Source organism: Lagenorhynchus albirostris, chromosome 8 (genome assembly GCF_949774975.1).
Source record: "Lagenorhynchus albirostris chromosome 8, mLagAlb1.1, whole genome shotgun sequence".
NCBI classification, from domain to species: domain Eukaryota; kingdom Metazoa; phylum Chordata; class Mammalia; order Artiodactyla; family Delphinidae; genus Lagenorhynchus; species Lagenorhynchus albirostris.
In genome coordinates, this window is record NC_083102.1 from 27,953,136 (window position 1) to 27,977,741 (window position 24,606).

General features: G+C 39.5%; 1 protein-coding gene across 8 annotated transcripts in view; it reads left to right on the top strand.

Moving 5' to 3' along the window:
• Nucleotides 1–24,606, top strand: part of CADPS2 (calcium dependent secretion activator 2) — a 477,558-nt gene that overhangs the window by 412,669 nt on the left and 40,283 nt on the right. For 6 of the 8 annotated variants that reach the window (XR_009541940.1, XR_009541943.1, XR_009541941.1 and 3 more), the window contains 2 exons: nucleotides 562–709; nucleotides 8,279–8,353. Coding sequence is in view for 4 of the 8 variants with exons in the window: in XM_060156782.1 (XP_060012765.1) it covers nucleotides 562–709; nucleotides 8,279–8,353 (223 nt within the window). In the remaining 4 variants the exon portion in view is untranslated. Of the gene's footprint in view, nucleotides 1–561; nucleotides 1,430–8,278; nucleotides 8,354–24,606 lie in introns of those variants that run through there. The other 2 variants (XR_009541942.1, XM_060156781.1) reach the window with 2 other exon arrangements.

Consider the following 24,606-nt stretch of genomic DNA (forward strand, 5'->3'; position numbering starts at 1 on the left):
TTTGGATACTTTAGCAAAACCATTTCCAAACTACCTGTTATGCAGTTTCTTTAAAAAACCTAAATGCAACTTCGGGTATTTGAAAGAGAAACTAAATGGCATAAAAGAATTACACATTCTCCATTGCACACTGATGATGGTGTTTTAGTGTTTTCTAGACTTGTCCTTTTTTTGATGTGGTGAACACTCACACAGAGGATTTCTTCTGCTTTAACATAGAGAAGCAGGTGATTTTTCTACTTGGATATTCATTCAGACAGTTAAGCGCAACTATGAAGTTTTTCCATGAAAAGTACACACTAGATGTAACAGATAGCTTCATTTGGGTAGAAATATTGTCTGAGCGACTGCAAAAGCTATGTTTAATATAAAATACCACAGTCCGATCTTTCATACGAGACACCCGAAAAGAAGAGCATCCTACCTCCTAGCTCCCAGGCAATGCCACACCCCATATTTGCATGTTTTAAATTAGCATCTTGTAGTTTTGATTTCACTTTTACAAAACAGGTGGGACATATGTCAGAAGTTCTTACTCTGAATTCATGTTTTAATGAATAGAACAAGAACTGCATTCGAACTCAAGCTGCAAAAGGCAAGCAAAACAACTGACTTGCGCATCCCAGCCTCTGTGTGTACAATGTTTAATGTATTAGTTGATGCCAAAAAGCAAAGCACCAAACTCTGTGCCCTGGATGGAGGACAGGAGGTAAGTGGAGACTGAATGTCCCATGTGGAAATGCGCCACTGGGTGCCCTGGTGGAGGAGGATGCTGTTTCTAGAAGTCTCTCACTCGACTAGATTAAAAAGACCACGTTCCCCCATACAAGTGTTTGATCTTTACTATAATAATGGAATGCCCCTTTATCCTTTGCTCTTGTCAATTTCTTCTTTTTAATATAAAGACTGCCCAAAATTTTACAAGTGGCCATTGAATTTCAGATATACCTTTTAACGGCTTAGGTGTTGTGTATTTACATAAACCTTGCTTTTCACAAGCAAATGAGAAAGCTAGAAAGCTACTTACTTTGTTTATACAAATATAGAGTATCCAGAGTTTGCATACAAAAAACAGGCCACAGAAAATAGCGCGTGAAATATTTTATTTACACAAAAGTTTCCATTTCTTTTAAAGATCAAGTAGAAATGTACTTAAAGATCGGGCTTTGCTTTTCTTCAATAAATACCCCGTTGTTTCAATTAGATTTCTATTTTGTTTGATTCTATACTCAGAAATACAGTTTATTTTACCCCATGATTTATTTTTGTTGAGAGTGGTGATTGGGTGAAATGGATCTCTTTTTCTTAGATTATTTGTTTAAGTTGATGTTTTATTGCATCTTTTCCCATGGTAATTACCTTTTCATCATTTCTTTATTTTTCCCTTATGTTCTCCTTCATCATCTTTTCATTTCCCCCCCATGGCATGATCCAGTTTAGTAGTCAGTGGGTAAGTTTCTTTTTTTTTTAAAAAAAGCACATTTCCATTTGAATTATTATTTTCATATGTGTACATTTTTTATTTTCGTCTTTTCAAATTAAAATAATATAATTAATTCCATTTTCAGGTTTTTGGTTTCTGCGTATAACACTACATAGCAATACCCAATGACTCATTAAAACACGTGTCGATACTTATACCTTAAATAGTGTCAAGGGGAATGTTTCTTCCCTGTTAAGCTGCAGAATCAGCAAACTACTTTAAAATTTTTAAAGATAAGATTATTTAAAACCAAATGAATTCACCCTCCTTTAAATTCTAAATGAAATCAGAAGCAGAATGATTGTTAACATTTTCAAGATGCATATACCTGTATTATGTACTTTCATTAATACTAGAAGAATTTAGAGTTTGGGGCTTTGGATGACATATAGCATATATGAGGGTGACCTCTAAATTTGAGGACCAGGAGGCAACTCTTAAGGTCACTTCATACAGAAGAACCCAGATGTGGATTTCAGTGAGGGACATGCCCACCATGATAACAGCCTTTCCTCCCACTCATGGTGTGGGATGTAACCATCATCAGAGGCAGGGAAGAGGCAGGCCTGTGTCAGGAGCCTTCTTCCTCCCTGACACAAGGTTTTCTTGAGGTACTACCCAGAACCTCAGGAGGAACACAGTTTGAAAACCTTTTAGAAATAAACAAATGAGACCTAATGAAACTTAAAAGCTTTTGCACAGCAAAGGAAACCATAAACACGATGAAAAGACAACCCTCAGGATGGGAGAAAATATTTGCAAATTAAGCAACTGACAAAGGATTACTCTCCAAAATATACAAACAGCTCATGCAGCTCAATATCAAAAAAACAAACAACCCAATCAAAATATGGGTAGAAGACCTAAATAGACATTTCTCCAAAGAAGACATACAGATGGACAAGAAGCACATGAAAGGATGCTCAACATCACTAATCATTAGAAAAATGCAAATCAAAACCACAATGAGGTATCACCTCACACCAGTCAGAATGGCCATCATCAAAAAATCTAGAAACAATAAATGCTGGAGAGGGTGTGGAGAAAAGGGAACCCTCTTGCACTGTTGGTGGGAATGTAAATTGATACAACCACTTTGGAGAACAGTAGGGAGGTTCCTTAAAAAAACTAAAAGTAGAACTACCATATGACCCAGCAATCCCACTACTGGGCATATACCCAGGGAAAGCCATAATCCAAAAAGAGTCATGTACCACAGTGTTCATTGCAGCACTGTTTACAATAGCCAGGACATGGAAGCAACCTAAATGTCCATCAACAGAGGAATGGATAAAGAAAATGTGGTACATGTATACAATGGAATATTCCTCAGCCGTAAAAAGGAACAAAATTGGGTCATTTGTAGAGACATGGATGGACCTAGAGACAGTCATACAGAGTGAAGTAAGTCAGAAAGAGAAAAATAACATATATTAACACATATATGTGGAATCTGAAAAAATGGGTATAGATGATCTTATTTACAAAGCAGAAATAGAGACACAGACATGGGGAACAAACGTATGGACACCAAGGGGGAAGCAGGGGGTGGTGGTGGTGGTGGGATGAATTGGGAGATTGGGATTGACTGTATGATACATACACTATTGATACTATGTATGAAATAGGTAACTAATGACCTAAATGAGAAGGAAATCCAAAAAAGAGGGGATATATTTATACATATAGCTGATTCACTTTGCTGTACAGTATAAACTGACACAGTATTATAAAGCAGCTATACTCCAATAAAAAAAAAAATCCTTCTCCAGAAGGATTCACGCATTATGGATTTCTCACTGATTTTTAATGCACCCAAAGTTCATTGTTCTGTAGTGTTCAGGTATTCAGTGAACACAAGTTGCTGAACCACTTTGTTTCTTGTTCAAACCAGTCATCTTTAAAAAAAAAAAAAAAGAACTATATCTTAATCATGTTCTTATCAAAAAATTACATCTAATGAGACAATAAAATCTAAAATTTTCAAAAAAAAGAAAACCTTTTATACCTACAGGATTGACTAAATATTTTTTAATAGGTCAAATGCTTTTGTGCTCTACGAATATGTTAAATCTTACAAGTCTTACAGTTGACACCTGGGAATCAAATTCAGAACCAACTCTTCACTGGGCTAACAATTCTCATCCAAGCAGAAAGGCTTAAGTAACTGCTAAGAGGATGAGAAGGCCCACTATTTGTGAATTTCATACTTTTTAACCCAGAGATAAACATTAGCTATTTGGCCATAACTTATGTGTGTGTACACATCTTTCATTCTTTGAGCAATTCAGGGGGAAAAGATGTGTTTCTAATACCACAGCATACAACCATACAGACACATTAAGTAGCTGGTATGTGTTACAGAGTGTTCAGTAATTATTCTCTGATCTCTTATGATGTGATTTATTATCTCTAATTACCTGAATGAGTAGGCAGCTGGCTTGGCTCTCAATGGCTCATAACCACCTTCTCTTGGTTTTCTATAGCCAGATGTAAGCCTTTGATTGTCTGCTTGGGAATATTGCCTTAAGTCTCTTTATACACACATCCATTTCTCATCAGGTTGATAGAATGATCTTGCCTCTTCCATTAATACTGAATTTATCCATTTGTTCTTATTTTTACATACACTGCAGTACCTGATACTGATAGGCACGTAATAAATATTTGTTGAATGAGCAGAGTGATTTTTTTTGCTTTAAAAATATTACCCCCATTTAAAAAAAAAAAAATCCTCCTCTGTAAGAAACAACTCACTGTAGGACTCTGAAAGCAAAACAGGCACAAATGACAAAACATTGTTGCATTGTCAAATGATTCTTTACATTAATAGGTGGATGGTTTTGAAGAGTAATCTGCTATTGTTCATTATGTTTGCACCTGTACCTTCTCACCAGAGACAATTAGTTTCCCACAACTTTCACACAATTAATATAGTTCAAAATGTGCAGGTGTAAAACTCATTAGCAACCCTGAAAAGTGGTAAACAAGAATTTCAATGCAAAAGAAGTATTTTATACTTTGCTTTTAATCTCCAGGAAATATATGCACATAATTGCACAGGCTTTTCCTCCCTGTACGTGTTTGAGACAAGTTTTGGAATTATTGCAAAGTGGTGAATACATTACATACAGAGGTGAACCAACGGACCCCAGTGTATAGCAAGCAACAAATAAAGTTGTTGAAAAAACTAGATTATTACACAATTTGGAACCTTATAAAAATATACACTACATTGGTAAACCTAGCAGATTTTTTTTTTTTTCTAAATTTAAGGGAATTACCTCTCCACAGTCTCTAGTAAGTTTGTTATATCGTCATTGCTGGGATAAAACCTTCCCAGCTCCTTACCCACAGTGAAGCCTCTTCTGGGCTCCTAAATTATGATTCTGTTTTCTTACGCGGCACACAATGATGCAAGCACTCTGGGCCACAGCCCAGAACAGCATTTAATGGAGTGATTAGTGAGTGAATGATCTGCTCTTGTGACAGCTGTGTGTAATGAGTCAGCAATCTCAGGCCAGGCCCTCAGGGACAGATGTGGGGATCAGAAAACCACCAGTGTTTAGAAATCCGCCTTATCCATTCCTGCAGAAAAGCAGATGACTGCGTGGGCCTTAGGCAGTCATATGCTCTCAGAGCCACTGTACCTCATGGTCCGTCCATTGAAGATGGAAGCACATTAATGGAGCTACTCGGGAGCCCCTACTTATGTGGGATTTGTTCTCAGTTGCAGTAAAATACTTCCGTTACCAGAACAATCCAATCCAACAGAAGGACCAAAATCTTTTAAGAATGCTGGATTGCAGTGGCATTTGATTAGTCTTCGTTTCTTGCGTGTTTCCTCATGAGAACAGTCCGGTGAAATGAGAATATTTACCCACATATAGGGGGGCAAGGATTTCAGACCTGTGCCTGGTCTGAATTCCCTGGGCTCCATGAAGTAAAAATTCCTCAACGGTCATCTTAATCTAAGTTCGGAGTCATCTACTGCAGAAGCAAGGCACCTGCGGTTTACTTTTGAGGGCAGATGTGGGGAGAATTAGTCTAAGAATGGTCTGGAAATTACCAAAACCCTGGTCTATAGAATCATTGATCCAACTTGAAATATCCTGATAGGAATTTTATTTATAGGCTTTTATGGTTGCTGAGAAAAAGTTTGCAAGTTTTTAACAAAAATTTGGTCTGCTAATCTAAATGAAAAACCTATCAGTTTTAGCTTAGGAAATGTAAATGTCTCCAGATAAATTCTCTTCTTACCTGTTTTGTGGTTTTTGTATGTGTCTGTATTTGTCTTTGGAAGCTATCTGGATCTCCTAATGAATAACTTTTTCTAGCTAATTATCTATTATCTGTATGTGGCATTTCTGAACTATTCTCTTTGCAGAATATGTATGTAAACTATGACTTCTCAGGCCACCTCCCCATTTCCACCCACAGTTCTCCTAGACCACCTCTACCAACTGTGCAGCTAGAGCAGACTCTGGAAGTTCCCAACAGCTTTCAGATTTAGAATTAGTGTAAGAGCTAATCAGAGAAATTTACAGTAGCAAAATCTCATATTAAAAAAATCTAGCAACCCTTATACTATTTGGGTTTGCCCCCTGGGTAACACATTTAAGATGTATAGTATATTTTCTTTCTTCCTTTTTGACTTTCTCTCTCTCTCTCTCCTTCCCTCCATCTCTGCTTTTGGCTAGATTAGATATGAAAGAAAACAGCAGTCAAAAGATGTGTATAGTAGGAGAATTTGATGGCTCCTAGAGTCTGTGGCTTTCCCTGCCTTTCGATAAAAAGGATATAAATGGCTTCTTCAGCGGCTCATCTCTTGACTTTAAGAATTGACAAAATCGGTCCAATGCAAAAGTTTAACATGTATAAGCTCTACTATTTTATATCCAATAGCCTTCTGATGGCATTTCATTATTTTTGAGTTAAAAATAAAGTTTATGGCAAAGGGAGATGAACATGGAGGATAAGGCATATTTAAGAAGATGGAACTGTTTGCAGGTTCGGGCGCCTCAACCCCTGAATGTTCTGTAGCACTTTCCATGTGAGAGGGATGAGAGAAGCTTGAAGCCCATCTCCTGTATCCCTTTCTTATTCTACCCCAAAGAGGAGGGAGCCTCAGGCTGCTATTTTAGCTCTTCCTGCTACACAGACAACGAATTTGGAGAGAGAAGGATTTGAAAAGAGTGTGTGCATGGAGGGAGAGCTGCTGTGCTCATTTGCATAAGCTCCTCCACTGCCGAGGCACTGGAACAGTTTCAGCTGGTGGGGGCCAGGGGGAGTGATGTTTTTGTACCTGTATCTGTGGGGGGCTTCCTGGACATCTCAACTACCAGCCAGGTTTTTCAGGTTCTTCCTCTTCTGCCTTGCTTTTCTTTGTTCTCTTCCCTTTCCCTTCTCTTCAAGCTGTTCTGAAAGCAAAAGTGTCAGTACTACAGCAGTAGAAATCCCCCATCTAGGTTTCCGTTCTGTTTGTCCTTTGGGGAGCACAAATTTGAGGATCAGTAAGGCTTTACGTGAGATGGACGCTTAGTATTTTGTTTCACTGAGTGGAATACATGCCTAGAAATTTCCTTGTTCATATATGTGTGCTTAATTTTAGACCACTTGTCAACACACACATGCATACACACACACAAGCAGGAAAAGACAATAATTCACATGCTCCAAAATTATGCTTCCTTTCTTCATTATTTGTGCAGGTAAATGATGGCTTGTAACTGTCAGAGCCTGTGGGGAGACCTCATTCCTGCGTATTCCAACGCAGACCTAAGTTGATGTTTTGTTCTGTGTAGAAACTTTGAGACATGTTTTCAGAAGAAAAAATAGCTTTCAAAAACTTACATCTTTGGAAACCATTCACCCAGCAGCTGTTAAGTTGGTCTAATGTTTATACTGACCTGAGTACTTTTACTCTATGCATTGCGTTAGCTGTTGCAAGAAGCCTTGAACCATCAAGATAGGGTTAGTCTTTACAAGTCACATTCTCTGTGAAGTGTGCCTTCACACACTGTCAAAGCCCGAAGCTCCTGCTAGCTTAAGAAGGGGACTCTCTAGTATTCTCTAAAGAAAGCAAAAAAAGAGTCTTTCAGGTTTATTTTAAATACATCTTTTTTGCATTTACTTAAAGGCGTCTTTTTCAGAGGAAGCAGTAATAAAACTATGGGGAGTGAGTGCCGTTTCATTATACCTTTTATGGCCTATTAATTTGTTACCATCTATCACCTTTGTTGATGAAATTTTAATTTTGCCCTTGCTTGAGCATATTGTAAGAATTGTATAAACTGCGGCTCCCTGTGCTGACAAAAAGGTCCTTTCAGTGTGAACAATTGGGAGCTCATTTTATTTCTAGAGCACATTTAAAATAACTTATGAATGAGAGTTGTCAGACATGAAATGCTGTATTAATTAAATCTTTTTCCAGTCTTTTTGCTTCCCCAGCTAAACCAACCCTTTAGAAAAATACACAGCCACCTTAATTATAGAGGAGAAGACAAAAAGTATCCTTCACATTCCTTCTCCTGAATAAGAATAAGAACTCAATTCATCTATATAATAACCCCATTAGCTGCTTCACTCAACAGAGCACATGGGAAAATTTTCAAACCCCACAATGTAAAAACTGTTGATTGGGTGGATCGTTTTCAAGGTTTTGTTCTTCTAATGTGCAAAATGGCCATTTTGTATAAATCGGATATGCCATAACTAGTAGCTTTAAAACATTTGACTTACGACAAAAGTTTTGTGTCCACATCAACTAATGCATCATTGTCTTTTAATATCCAGCAGCAGTACCATTCGAAAATAGATGATTTGATTGACAACACTGTAAAAGAAATCATTTCACTTCTAGTTTCAAAGGTAAGGTATTTTTTATTTACCTTTTTAAATCACATTAAATAATTTTCAACTGAGAATTTTTAGAAATATCTGTCTTAGGTTTCTAAATACCTAATGGAGAAATAGTAGCTTTAAAGACAGATGCAAGAAAAGTTCAAATTTTAAGAAAAGTTATGAGCAAACTATGAACACTTTGTCAGTAACTTTTGGTTTTTCATTTATAATTAATTTTGGCTTTTTTGCAATTGTTGTCTTTCTAAAAATAACTCTATCTTCCAGTAATACCTTATTCTTTCTCATTCATGTTCTCTTATTGTTTGTCTCCACGGATAAGTTGAGTCATCATCAGTTCTTGAATTTAGCCTATTTTTTTGTGGTGACAGCACTGGGACTCTAGGTCTGGAAATTTGAGGCTTCAGATATCTTTGACAAAAGCTATGGCCTTTAGCTGTATAAGGAGAGATGAAGTATAAGTGAGTGTTCCACTGAATGATTAGGTGATTTAAAATCCCACTAAGGTGGAACAGACTGCCATAGATGACATTTGAGATCAGGGTCTGATAGGAAAAGAGATGAACAACCGGAGAGCACGGGGAGCTGAAAGAGGGTAAGGAGAGAGGATGGATTTCTCCCAAAGAGTCACTTTCATAAGAGCGGGTGCTGAATCAAAGAGCCCTAGACCAGGCTTCATAAGACAATTGGAAGAATGTGCAGAAAGCAAAGGAAGAGCCACCCTCAATTCAACAAACAGACAAAGGACACATTGTTTAGAAGAGAAAAAAATAGAGATGCCCAACAAGCATGAAAGCTGTTAAGCCTCAATAGTTTAAGGAATACCAATAAAACTAAAATTTATATAATATTTTTATAGCAAATTAGCATAGATGTTTTTAAGCTATCACCCAGTTTTAGAAAAGGTGAAGTGGGACACTCACATTTTCTATTTATGGGAGTATAAATGGCTACAGCCTTTCTAGAAGATAGTTTGGAACTATGTCAAGTACATTAATACCCCTTCACCTAAAATTCTTTCTGCGTTTCTTTTTTCTTACTGCTCAGAGAGATGCACAAAATTTATATACATTGATAGATGTCACATTATTTCTAATGAAAAATGCAGGAATCGACTTTAACATGAGGGCAACGGTAAAGTAAATTATGGGACATCTATATTAATAAAGTTTGCTTTCAAGGACTATAATGTTAAAGGAAAATTTCATAATATCGTGGTAAGTGGGGAAAAAAGCTGACTATTTAGAAATGTAAACTGTGATCTGAATTGTCATCACATAGAGAAAAGACAGATAAACACCACAGTACCAACAGAGCTTTTATCTAGGTGGTGGGATTATAGTTGATTCAGGGGTGGTGGGGTTCAAATTGTTTTGTGCTTCCTAATTCTCTGGTAACAGGTCTTGAGGTAGAAAAAAAGTCACAAAGAAAGGGGATTTTAGAACTGCGCCACCTCCCCAGTTTGTTCTTGCCCCCCAGCTTCTACCCCAGCACTGAACACCTACACTTACAACACAAATTCACCAGCAGGGGGAAAGGGGAAGTGTTAACAGGAAAACCATCTGGGAGGTAGAGGAAGAGGTGGATCACTGGAGAATGAAGCTCCTACAGGAAGAACCATGAGATTCCCGCCCTCCCAGGAGCCCAGCCCAGCAGCTTACAGCCCATAGAACAGACATAGTTAACCCTGCACCTTTATTGTCGGCGAGCCATCCAGGGAAATTTTATCCGGGTAGAGCCTTCCCATCAGCACAGTTCTCCTGTGGAAGTTGTCTTCTGTGAGAAGGGTACATAAGGAGAGCCACTGAATTGCAAGCATGCAGTTGATAAAGGGTTAAACAGGCAACAAGGCAAAAAGGCTACAATGAGTTTTGGTTTGGGGCGAAGGGGAGGAAGGGTTGCAGAAAAGGCAGGAAGGTCTATACATCATTTCTGCATTTGTTTCTGGCAAAGTAAAAAACTTAAATTTTTCTATATCAGATGCATCTGGTTAATTGAAAAAATAGTATATTTGAGTCAAGCTGGGAAATGGTGTCCTAGAGATCAGCACTATGAAATAGAACTTTCTGTGATGATAGAAATGTTTATCCTTCACCATCCAGTATGGTAACTAGTAGCCACATGTGGTTGTGGAACACTTGAGACGTGGCTAGTGCAACTGAGGAATTGAAATTTTGATTTTACTTAATTGTAATTAATTTTAACTTATATAGCCTAATGTAACTAGCTATTATATTTAGAAATCAGGTCTAGATTATAGTTTTTCTCTCTGAATCCATTCTCCTGCAGTCAAATGGCACTTTTTAATAATCTTTAGTTGAAAAGAATAAAATAAGTTAATTTGATAGTTTTGACAACTGTCTTAAGCTTCCATCAAAGATGACAATAAATGGGGCATTTCATTTCATTAAACAAAGATGAATAAGATTCTGTAATACAATCCTTAAATGTTAGCATGCCAAAAAATTGCCTGAGAGCTTTTTAAAATACAGATGCCTTAGCCCTGCTTTCCAGAAGTTTTGGAAGAAGGGCAGGAATGTGCATGTTTAACCAGTCACCATGGTGATTTTGATGTAGGAGTCCCTGAGCCAGACTTTGAGAACCACTGCTCTGATGACCCTCCACTCAGATGGACATGCAAACCACCTTAAAACTTCAGTATATTTAAAAACAAGACAACCGCTTAGATAGTATGTTCCCATTTGTCTTCACCAAAGAAGAAATGATTTTTTTAAAGGAGGTATTTATGGAGTACCTACTGTGAAGCAGCTACTATACGTATGTTATTTAATTCAAACTACATAGCACCTATGGAATGGGTGGACTTACCCTATTTCACAGAGAGGAATGTAATCTTCAAAGTAGTGTAGTAAACTGATCAGAGTCACACACCTAATAAGTGCAAGAGTTGGGATTCAAACCTTTGAGTTTCAGATTCCTAATCCAGTGCACTTGCTGATTCCAGATCTCCAGGAAATCAGTAAAAAGCAAAAGACTAAAAATTAAAATATGTAACTTCTACATTAACTGTCTTTATTCTGGAAAATTCTAAGAGCTGTGTCCTAGACATTTTTATAGCATATTAATTAATTCAATATAGAGTAGATGCATAAAATAGTGAATTCCTTGTATTGTATCCCAAATGTTTCTGCCCATATTTCAATTCTTTTGTGCATATTGAGAAATATGTTTGCTACATTCTTTTCATCTCTTTTCTTAAGTTCAACTTCTGCATCCTCCTTTTATCCACATGTCTTCACAAATATTTTGAGAATGATCCAGGGCTCTTAATCACATGTAACACTCAACAGGATGTGTCCCACCTGCACACACATTTCCCATGCCTAGAAAAGATCTTGGCTTTCCATCTCTATGTTCTCTCTCCACCTAGCAGCTAAATGGTGGGATTCTTGGGTTTCCATCTATAGTCTTCTTTTGAATTCATTCTATATATATATCTGTGACTTTCACACTTCTGGTTTAACTACATGCTGATGATTTCTGTACCTGAGAGGTAGTATGGAATCATGGTTAAAAGCCCAACTACAGGGCTTCCCTGGTGGCGCAGTGGTTGAGAGTCCGCCTGCCGATGCAGGGCACACGGGTTTGTGCCCTGGTCCAGGAAGATCCCACATGCCACGGAGTGGCTGGGCCCGTGAGCCATGGCCGCTGAGGCTGTGCGTCCGGAGCCTGTGCTCCGCAATGGGAGAGGCCACAACAGTGAGAGGCCCACAGACCGCAAAAAAAAAAAAAAAAAAGCCCAACTACAGGCCTGAGGAGTTTAATGTCTTCATCATTAGAGCAATGAGAAGTCACTGAATGGTTGGAGAGGCAGGGAGTAGGGGTGTAGAGTTAATCATATTTGCATTGTAAGACAATTCATTTGATTGCCCACAGCAAACAGATTGAGAGGGAGTAGTAAGGAGGCTATAACATTGGTCTCTATTGGACTAGTCCAAAGACATTTAAGATATACAATGGGCAGGGTGCCATAGACTGAATGTTTGTGTCCCCCCAAAATTCATATGTTGAAACCTAATCCCTAATGTGATGGTATTTGGTGGTGGGACCTTTGGGAGGTGATAAGGTCATGAGGTTAGAGCCATCATAAATGGGATTAGTGGCCTTATGAAAAACACCCCACAGGAGTTGAGTGTCCTGTGAGGAGCTTCAGTGCACATCCCAAGCTGAGGTGTGTCGGCCCAGCCATTTCACGAGGAGCTCTGGTCTGAAGGCCGGGGGCAAGGCCTCTGCATGGGGCCCATTATGAGCAAGTGAAACAGACTAAGCACAAAGGGAGAAAAGGTGGATGGGCTAGGCCTGAAGTGAGATTGCCAGATTTATGTCCTTTCCAGAAGAAATGTGGATCCTCAAGCAACAGGAGCTACGTGGCTGACAGGGTCGTGGTGCCCCAGCCAGGTGTCAGGCCTGAGCCTCTGAGGTGGGAGAGCCGAGTTCAGGACATTGGACCACCAGAGACCTCCCGGCCCCAGGTAATATCAATCAGCAAGAGCGCTGCCAGAGATCTCCGTCTCAATGCTAAGACCCAGCTCCACTCAACGACCAGCAAGCTCCAGTGCTGGACACCCCATGCCAAACAACTAGCAAGACAGGAACACAATCCCACCCATTAGCAGAGAGACTGCCTAAAATCATAATAAGTTCACAGATACCCCAAAACACACCACCAGACATGGTACTGCCCACCAGAAAGACAAGATCCAACTTCATCCACCAGAACACAGGCATCAGTCCCCTCCACCACAAAGCCTACACAACCCACTGAACCAACCTTACCCACTGGGGACAGACACCAAAAACAACGGGAATTACGAACCTGCAGCCTGTGAAAAGGAGACCCCAAACACAGTAAGTTCAGCAAAATGAGAAGACCGAGAAATACACAGTAGATGAAGGAGCAAGGTAAAAACCCACCAGACCAAACAAATGAAGAGAATATAGGCAGTCTACCTGAAAAACAATTCAGAGTAATGATAGTAAAGAAGATCCCAAATCTTGGAAATAGAATGGAGAAGATACAAGAAACATTTAACAAGGACCTAGAAGAACTAAAGAGCAAACAAACGATGAACAACACAAAAAATGAAATTAAAAATTCTCTACAAGGAATCGGCAGAATAACCGAGACAGAAGAACGGATAAGTGACCTGGAAGATAAAATAGTGGAAATGACTACTGCAGAGCAGAATAAAGAAAAAAGAATGAAAAGAATTGAGGACAGTCTCAAAGACCTCTGGGACAACATTAAACGCACCAACATTCGAATTCTAGGAGTCCCAGAAGAAGAAGAGAAAAAGAAAAGGACTGAGAAAATATTGGAAGAGGTTATAGTTGAAAACTTCCCTAATATGGGAAAGGAAATAGTCAGTCAACTCCAGGAAGCACAGAAAGTCCCATACAGGATAAATCCAAGGAGAAACACGCCAAGACACATATTAACCAAACTATCAAAATTTAAATACAAAGAAAAAATATTAAAAGCAGCAAGGGAAAAGCAACAGATAACATACAAGGGAATCCCCGTAAGGTTAACAGCTGATTTCTCAGCAGAAACTCTGCAAGCCAGAAGGGAGTGGCAGGACATATTTAAAGTGATGAAAGGGAAAAACCTACAATCAAGATTACCCTACCCAGCAAGGATCTCATTCAGGTTCGACAGAGAAATTAAAACCTTTGCAGATAAGCAAAAGCTAAGAGAATTCAGCACCACCAAACCAGCTTTACAACAAATGCTAAAGGAACTTCTCTAGGCAGGAAACACAAGAGAAGGAAAAGACCTACAAAAACAAACCCAAAACAATTAAGAAAATGGTAATAGGAACATACATATCAATAATTACCTTAAATACAAATGGATTAAATGCTCCAACCAAAAGACATAGACTGGATGAATGGATACAAAAACAAGACCCATATATATGCTGTCTACAAGAGACCCACTTCAGACCTAGGGACACATACAGACTGAAAGTAAGGGGATGGAAAAAGATATTCCATGCAAATGGAAATCAAAAGAAAGCTGGAGTAGCAATTCTCATATCAGATTTTAAAATAAAGACTATTACAAGAGACAAAGAAGGACACCACATAATGATCAAGGGATCAATCCAAGAAGAAGATATAACAATTGTAAATATTTGTGCACCCAACATAGGAGCACCTCAGTATATTAGGCAAATGATAACAGCCGTAAAAGGGGAAATTGACAGTGACACAATCATAGTAGGGGACTTTAACACCCCACTTTCACCAATGGACAGGTCATCCAAAATGAAAATAAATAAGGAAACACAAGCTTTAAATGATACATTAAACAAGATGGACTTAATTGATACTTATAGGGCATTCCATCCAAAAACAACAGAATACACTTGTGTCTCAAGTGCTCATGGACCATTCTCCAGGATAGATCATATCTTGGGTCACAAATCAAACCTTGGTAAATTTAAGAAAATTGAAATCATATCAAGTATCTTTTCCAACCACAATGTTATGAGACTAGATATCAATTACAGAAAAAAAAACTGTAAAAAATACAAATACATGGAGGCTAAACAATATGCTACTAAATAAACAAGAGATCAATAAAGAAATCAAAGAGGAAATCAGAAAATACCTAGAAACAAATGACAATGAAAACACGACGACCCAGAACCTATGGGAAGCAGCAAAAGCAGTTCGAAGAGGGAAGTTTATAGCAAAACAATCCTACCTCAAGAAACAAGAAAAATGTCAAATAAACACCCTAACCTTACACCTAAAGCAATTAGAGAAAGAAGAACAGAAAATACCAAAGTTAGCAGAAGCAAAGATATCATAAAGATCAGATCAGAAATAAATGAAAAAGAAATGAAGGAAACAAGAGCAAAGATCAATAAAAGTAAAAGCTGGTTTTTTGAGAAGATAAACAAAATTGATAAACCATTAGCCAGACTCATCAAGAAAACAAGGGAGAAGACACAAACCAATAGAATTAGAAATGAAGAAGGAGAAGTATCAGCTGACACTGCAGAAATACAAAGGATCATGAGAGATTATAACAAGCAACTATATGCCAATAAAATGGACAACCTGGAAGAAATGGACAAATTCTTAGAAAAACACAACCTTCCGAAACTGAACCAGGAAGAAATAGAAAACATAAACAGACCGATAAAAAGTACTGAAATTGAAACAGCGATTAAAAATCTTCCAACAAACAAAAGCCCGGGACCAGATGGCTTCACAGGCGAATTCTATAAAACATTTAGAGAAGAGCTAACACCATCCTTCTCAAACTCTTCCAAAATATAGCAGAGGGAGGAACACTCCCAAACTCATTCTACAAGGCCACCATCACCCTGATACCAAAACCAGACAAGGATGTCACAAAGAAAGAAAACTACAGGCCAGTATCACTGATGAACATAGATGCAAAAATCCTCTACAAAATACTAGCCAACAGAATCCAACAGCACTTTAAAAGGACCATACACCATGATCAAGTGAGGTTTATCCCAGGAATGCAAGGATTCTTCAATATACGCAAATCAATCACTGTAATACACCCTATTAACAAACTGAAGGATAAAAACCATATGATCATCTCAACAGATGCAGAAAAAGCTTTCAACAAAATTCAACACCAATTTATGATAAAAACTATCAAGAAAGTAGGCATAGAGGGAACTTACCTCAACATAATAAAGGCCATATATGATAAACCCACAGCCAACATCATTCTCAATGGTGAAAAACTGAAACCATCTCCACTAAGATCAGGAACAAGACAAGGTTGCCCACTCTCACTGCTGTTATTCAACATAGTGTTGGAATTTTTAGCCACAGCAATCAGAGAAGAAAAAGAAATAAGAAGAATCCAAATCGGAAAAGAAGAAGTAAAACTGTCACTGTTTGCAGATGACATGATACTATACATAGAGAATCCTAAAGATGCTACCAGAAAACTACTAGAGCTAATCAATGAATTTGGTAAAGTAGCAGGATACAAAATTAATGCACAGAAATCTCTTGCATTCCTATACACTAATGATGAAAAATCTGAAAGAGGAATTAAGGAAACACTCCCATTTACCACTGCAACACAAAGAACAAAATACCTAGGAATAAACCTACCTAAGGAGACAAAAGACCTATATGCAGAAAACTATAAGACACTGATGAAAGAAATTTAAAATGATACAGACAGATGGAGAGATTTACCATGTTCTTGGATTGGAAGAATCAACATTGTGAAAATGACTATACTATCCAAAAGAATCTACAGAGTCAGTGCAATCCCTATCAAACTACCAATGGCATTTTTCACAGAACTAGAACAAAAATATCACAATTTATATGGAAACACAAAAGACCCCGAATAGCCAAAGCAATCTTGAGAAAGAAAAATGGCGCTGGAGGAATCAGGCTCCCTGACTTCAGACTATACTACAAAGCTACAGTCATCAAGACAGTATGGTACTGGCACAAAAACAGAAAGATAGATCAATGGAACAGGACAGAAAGCCCAGAGATAAACCCACGTACATATGGCCACCTTATCTTTGATAAAGGAGGCAAGAATATACAATGGAGAAAAGACAGCCCCTTCAATAAATGGTGCTGGGAAAACTGGACAGCTACATGTAAAAGAATGAAATTAGAACACACCCTAACACCATATCCAAAAATAAGCTCAAAATGGATTAAAGACCTAAACATAGGCCAGAAAGTATAAAACTCTTAGAGGAAAACATAGGCAGAACACTCTATGACATAAATCACAGCAAGATCCTTTTTGACCCACCTCCTAGAGAAATGGAAATAAAAACAAAAATAAACAAATGGGACCTAATGAAATGTAAAAGCTTTTGCACAATAAAGGAAACCCTAAAGAAGATGAAAAGACAACCCTCAGAGTGGGAGAAAATATTTGCAAAAACGAAGCAACTGACAAAGGATTAATCTCCAAAACATACAAACAGCTCATGCAGCTCAACATCAAAAAAACAAACAACCCAATCCAAAAATGGGCAGAAGACCTAAATAGACATTTCTCCAAAGAAGTTATACAGATTGCCAACAAACTCATGAAAGGATGCTCAACATCATTAATCATTAGAGAAATGCAAATCAAAAGTACAATGAGGTATCACCTCACACCAGTCAGAATGGCCATCATCAAAAAATCTACAAACAATAAATGCTGGAGAGGGTGTGGAGAAAAGGGAACCCTCTTGCACTGTTGGTGGGAATGTAAACTGATACAGCCACTATGGAGAACAGTATGGAGGTTCCTTAAAAAACTAAAAATAGAACTACCAGACCACTCAGCAATCCCACTATTGGGCATATAACCTGAGAAAACCATAATTCAAAAAGAGTCATGTACCAAAATGTTCACTGCAGCACTATTTACAATAGCCAGGACATGGAAGCAACCTAAGTGTCCACTGACAGATGAATAGATAAAGGAGATGTGGCACATATATACAATGGAAAATTACTCAGCCATAAAAAGAAATGAAATTGAGTTATTTGTAGTGAGGTGATGGACCTAGAGTCTGTCATACAGAGTGAAGTAAGTCAGAAAGAAAAAAGCAAATACCATATGCTAACACATATATATGGAATCTAAAAAAAATTAAAAAGGTTCTGAAGAGCCTAGGGGCAGGACCAGAATAAAGATGCAGACGTAGAGAATGGACTTGAGGACACTGGGAGGGGGAAGGGTAAGCTGGGACAAAGTGAGAAAGTGACATGGACATATATACACTACCAAACGTAAAATACATAGCTAGTGGGAAGCAGCCACATAGCACAGGGAGATCAGCTCGGTGCTTTGTGACCACCTAGAGGGGTGGGTTAGGGAGGGTGGGAGGGAGACGCAAGAGGGAAGGGATATGAGGATATATGTATACGTATAGCTGATTCATTTTGTTATAAATAACACCCCACAGAGCTCCCTAGTCCCTTCTGCCATGTGAAAACACAGCCAGAAGGTATCATCTATGAACCAGCAATTGGGTCCTCACCAGACATGAAATCTGCCAGCGCCTTGACTATGGCCTTCTCAGCCTCCAGAGTATGAGAAGTCACTGTGGTTTATAAGCCACCCAGTCTATGGCACTCTGTTATAGCAGCCTGAGAAGACTAAGACAAGGGGTTAGTAATGGGGAGAGAAGGGAAAACGTTGACAATTACCTCTAGGTCTATAGCCTGCAGCAGGAGATGGATGTTGTGCCATTCGGTGATGCAGGGTGCCCTGGAAGAGGGACGGATTTGGAGGGAACAACCCATGTCAGAATTGGACATGGGGGAATTGAGCTGCCTCTGAGATACCTGAAGGAGGAGATAGCAAGATATTTAGGTATTTGGGGCTGGAGTTCACAGGAAGGATATGGGATGAAAATACCAATGGGATTATATGATTTCAGCCATTGAACATGATTCTATCAGTGGCTGCTGTTCTCAGGTATGTATGTTATAAGTGGAACTCCTGTGGAAGACGTGGAGAAATGAAATGGAAGAAATAAAAACCATTTTAAAGAAGGCAAAAACAAAAACAAAAAAGAAGCTTCTATCCAGAAAAGGATATAGATAATTTTTACCAAGAAAAAAAAAATGAAGGCAGGAACATTAACTCTTGCCAAGGAAAGGATACAAGAAATGCTATATTTATTGCTGCCTTATATTAGAATTAATTCAGTCAGATAAACTGTGGGAGGCTCAGGAGAACTGGACTCCATTCCTGTTTCTTCATGTTACCAGCTGGGTCTCCTTGCATGACTCAGTTTCCGCATTAAAAAAAAAGCAGGCATACTGGATGAGAAGAAAACCTACAGCCTTTTCTCAGTCTAAAGCAAAAATTCTGTGGACTTCCATGGAGGTCCAGTGGTTAAGACTTCGCCTTCCAGTGCAGGGTGTGTGGGTTCGATCCCTGGTCAGGGAACTAAGATCCCACATGCCTTGTGGCCAAAAACCCAAAATATGAAACAGAAGCAATATTGTAACAAATTCAATAAAGACGTTAAAAATGGTCCACATCAAAAAATAAATAAATAAAGCAAAGATCTTTCTATATGTTTGTGTATGGAGGCTTCCAGGGACCTGCATCTTTTCTCTGCAGGTCTGAAGTCCCATAGCACACACGATGCTAGAGTTGGAAGAGAACCCTGAGATTGTCTAACAGAGACTTTTCAAACACTTCTGTAATGTTTATAAGATATATTTCTATATACTTTTATGATGTTTATGAGATATATTTAATGTCTTCAGATATATCTTAGGTGGCACCCCAGATACAACACTGGTGGAAGCAAAGCTATTCTGATTGAGGAGGGGAAGCAGGCCAGAGCTTACCTGTGTAGCCCCATCTCCCAAAGCAGGCCTGATCCACCCAGAGTCCAGTCTCCTTGTTCACAGATGAGGAAACAAAGGCCCACGGTTTTACAGTGGCTGGCGGAGAAGCCAGGACTTGACCCTGTAGCCCTAAGCCTGTCATCTTTGCACAACAGCACACAGAACTCGGCAAGATCAGAGAGGAAAAGAATGGGAGCTTCACTGCAGTCTTCTCATGTCCCCTTTATATGTCCAGGCTCTGTGGATATTTCCTTCGATATTTGTTACATGCAGGCATACACACTGTGGGACCAGCGTGGGCAGGCAATCATGTGGGACAGCTGTGAGTCAGGTAGGTGAGAGTGGAATTCATTGTGTGTAACATCAGGATGCTAAAGAAAAACTGGGAAGGCTGTGGGAAAGAACTGCTTGGAGGAAATGGTCAACAGCGCAAAGAGTGAGAAAGTGATTACTCTCGCGATGCTCTCCAGTAACAGGGGCTCAGTAAATTCTGGGTATGAATTAAAAGACCAGAGCAGTATATTCAACTTCCTGAATTCTCAACTATTGCAAAAAGGGATTTAGGAAAGAGTATATACTTTTTCACTAAGTACATATATAGATATATAGGTATGTAGGTGTAAATACCTGTACATACCACAACACCTATTTTTTTTTTTTTTTTTTTTTTTTTTTTGCGGTACGCGGGCCTCTCACTGTTGTGGCCTCTCCCGTTGCGGAGCACAGGCTCCGGACGCGCAGGCTCAGCGGCCATGGCTCACGGGCCCAGCCACTCCGGGGCATGTGGGATCCTCCCGGACCGGGGCACAAACCCGCATCCCCTGCATCGGCAGGCGGACTCTCAACTACTGTGCCACCAGGGAAGCCCCACCTATTCTTTTTAATAACCTAGAATATTTTCCCCTGAATTTCTCTTAAGAGGGACAGAGGACAAATCTGACCTGACTGTCTAGATGATGCACTTAAAGTATCTCCTCCACCACCACCAATTCAGTCTGATTAAGTTAACTTGGTTAAATTTACTTGTTTGGATCAAGACAATGTATTCAGAAGACAACTGTTGAAACCCAAGAATGTGCTTGAAAGGAATAACATGCACTGTTAGGAGTAATTAGAAGAAAAGAAATACAAACTAACATAGTTCAGTCTATTTGGGAGACAAGGGAGAAAGGAACAATGAGAGGAATGTGGAGACTTCACCAACATCCGGGCTAGGCGTGCTGTTTTGGAAGTTGTCTGAGATACTGTGCAGAACAAGGCATGTCGTATAAATACGTGCTGTCAGATCCTGTCCATCCTCAATACCGATCTGGATCATCTGGAAGGACCTTTTCGGAGTCATTTGGAACAAAGGTTCAAAGAGGACGTGGATACACAGTGGGAGAAGCGAGGATTATTTTCCATTGTATCATAACATTAACATTCCAGTTCAGGGAAGGAAACCTGCTTTCTTCCAATCCATGACATTCTGGTTCCAGGTGGATTTTCTTTTTCCCCCCAGGTGGATTTTTAACAGTACTAGTCAGTCCTGATTGTACCGAACAAAAATAAAACATCTGATAGGTATCTCCAGCCCTATGTATCCTCCCCCCTCCAAAATACACCTAGTTTTTCATTAGTCTTGTTTATGGGTGCATCTTTTTTCTGTGGAAGATTTAATAACTTGCAGTGTAAATGATGCAAATATTCCTTGTTTACTTCCTGAAATTTCACAGTTGAAAAAAGTAAGAACTGCGTGTTTTGAACCCACCAATCTACAGCTGAATCGTTCCTATCACTTCTCAGAATTTGTCGTTCTACTTTCCATACATGTAGGAAAATGAATCCTATACCCTGTTAAAATCCAGCAGGAAATTTAAACCGACATGCCTCGTGGCGTACTTCATGTTTCATTCTACCAGTTCTTTCAACATACCTTCATCTTTAATTTCCCTGAGAGTGTACATAATGAGGTAAAGTTGGTAATGACCCGGACAGACTTTGGGCGCTAAATATTATTCAAACAAACCCAGTAAATGACATCCGCAATAAAAAGCAGGGAAACAGATTACAGGGTTTCATTCCAACCTGACACCCTCAGGAGAACAGGGAGCGCAAGGCAAACCTGTAAGTATTTATATCCTCCATGAGCTGTACAGAGAAAGTTCACAGGAAGCAGTTAAAGACACAGCAACTAAACCCAGCATTTAGCTGGATTTCTTTGGAATCTTGCTGCCTTCTACAATTAAAAGCCAGATGGAAACTACATCATTATTAGTCAATCTTGTTAATAGATTTTGGGTTTTAAGGTAGCTCTTCCACCACGTGTGCCTTGACAGAAATCTTACAAAGAAAACCTTCCTCTTGGAACTGTATGGCTCATGTGGTTGGTCCCAGAGGGGCAGTCACTGTTCACTGCCATGTAAGCACTTAGAGTCCCTGCTGTATTGGGCCTCCCCAGGGACCATTTGGGGTAGGGAGGATCCCAGGGAGAGGCTCTACACTATTGTTAAAATGGAGGCCAAGGGGCTTCCCTGGTGGCGCAGTGGTTGAGAGTGCGCCTGCTGATGCAGGGGACACGGGTTCGTGCCCCGGTCCGGGAAGATCCCACATGCTGTGGAGCGGCTGGGCCCGTGAGCCATGGCCACTGAGCCTGCGCGTCCGGAGCCTGTGCTCCGCAACGGGAGAGGCCACAACAGTGAGAGGCCCGCGTACCAAAAAAAAAAAAAAAATGGAGCCCAAGAATGCTGTGACATGCATGCAGCAGGTGCACACACTGGACTTCATGGCATATAACCTGGTGCTGCTTCACACTCTAAAGAGAAGACAAGCCAGACAGGTGGTCAGATGCCACAGTGGGGCAACTTCTGCCCTAAGGTCATCTGCTAATGGGCTTCCCCAAGTGTTGTTTTAGCCACTCGATTTCTGCTACCCTGCTGCTCAGCCCCTGTGCCACCATGCAAACGAAGCTTACCCAGTATCCTCCAGTGGAAGTCAGTTTCAGTTACACTGTTTGTCCCTCATCACTTCCTGCCTTGTGTCATGACCAACTGTGTACACGTCTCTCTCTCCTACTAGTTTGTGCATTCCTGGAGGGAAGGGTCTAAGGTTCATTTTTTGTTGTTGTATTCCCCATATTAGGTGCTCAATAAGAAGAAGAAAATAGCATTTATTGAGCACTTATTATATGCCAGGCACATTAGTTATATCATTTAATGCTTACAACTCTGTAGTGTGATGGCAAAGAACACGGGCTTTGGAGCCAGACCACCTGTGTCCAAAGCCTCCCTCCTCTACTGTCAGCCACATGACCTTGATACAGATGGCATTCCGACATGGGTCTTCTGACTTACGGCATCAACTCTATCCTGCCTCCATAGATATCATGTCACTGAATTAGACGCATGCGCTGGTAACCAAATGCATTATTTCTCCTTATCACTAAACAATCCCAAGGCTACCCCCGTTAACTTGTGACTTAACATGCGTAGGTTTTTAGACATATGATGGCTAGTGATTTAGCTCATCACACCAATAATATTCATTCTTTATATCTCTTAGTGTGTTGCCATTTTCACAGTCCCTTCACCTAAATCATCTCTGCTGATTTTCACACCATCCTTATTGTGAGCAAAGCAGTGACATTTTCCCCATTTTACTGATGAGTACACTGAGGCTAGAGAAGCTGAATGTCCAGACTGTTGTCTCACCTCCAGAGAGTGGCAGAGCTTCAACTCGAGCTAAGATCTTCTAAATCCATCCACAGGATCTGCCTCTACTTTGCCTAGTCCCTCAGCATCACTCACCTGTGTAAACACATACTCACTTGAAGGCAAGTGAACCAGATGCTATGCTAGAGCCTTCAGTGGTTCACGTTACCTGGTAACCATAGCAATTGTCTCTCTCCTCATGGCAAATGATATCACCCATCACACACTGGCTTTCAAGATTTGAGTTACAAGAGATGAGGCATTTTCCGCAGAGGGCCATTAAGTTTGGCATTCCCTTCCCCTGGTCATAGCCCTGGAGTATAGGTCTTCTGGGTCTTTGCCAACCACAAGAAGTTGAGTTAGCCAGCTGTGATTGGTAAGAAATCTTAATGGGCAGGAGGAAAGTGCTAAACTGACTTTTAGTTGTGAGCAATTTGTAATTTTATGTTTTTTGCTATTTGTATCCCCTAGGATAACTAACCAACCATGCATAGTTCTCATTCTTTAATAAAAATAAAATTTTAGTCAGCAGTTCACATGAATTTGTTTCTGTGTTCTTACATCATGTCTCAAATGATGTGATGGAGAAACCTGCAGGGAAGTTTTTGTTTCTTTTGCATAAACTATTTTGCAGTAATTGACCAGCCATAGAGAAAAGATTATCTCCTGTGCACTCTCAGCGAGTTCTCTGCTCACCAGAGACCAATAAGGTGTGTCCCTAGAACTACTATCCCTTTGTTGAAGAAGCTGCTACGTGAACAAAAACCAGCCTTCATTAATTTCCCTTTTTGTATTTAAAAAACCTTGTCGGTATTTTCCCTTTGGGAAGGTATAATTTGTCAATAGTGCATATTATTTTGCTTCTAAAGAGGAAAGATGTAGGGCAGTAGATCCTTATTAATATTTTTTATTTATCTTCATGCCAGATCTTAATGTTTCTGCTCAATGAAATAAAATTCTCCACATTTTTAATTACATTACAGTATATATGTCTTAACTCTCATTTCATAGAAGTATAAAATTTTAGAAATGTAAAACTCTTAAGACAATTTTAATTCCATACCCGTCCCACCAACACAAACACACCTTTGACTGATGGGGGAACCGGTGCACTGGTTGGCTGGAGCCCACATAGCAGTCAGTCAATGACAGAATGAGGATTTATGTTCTCAGTCTGGTGCTCTTTTCATTGTACTCTGCAGTGCGTGTATC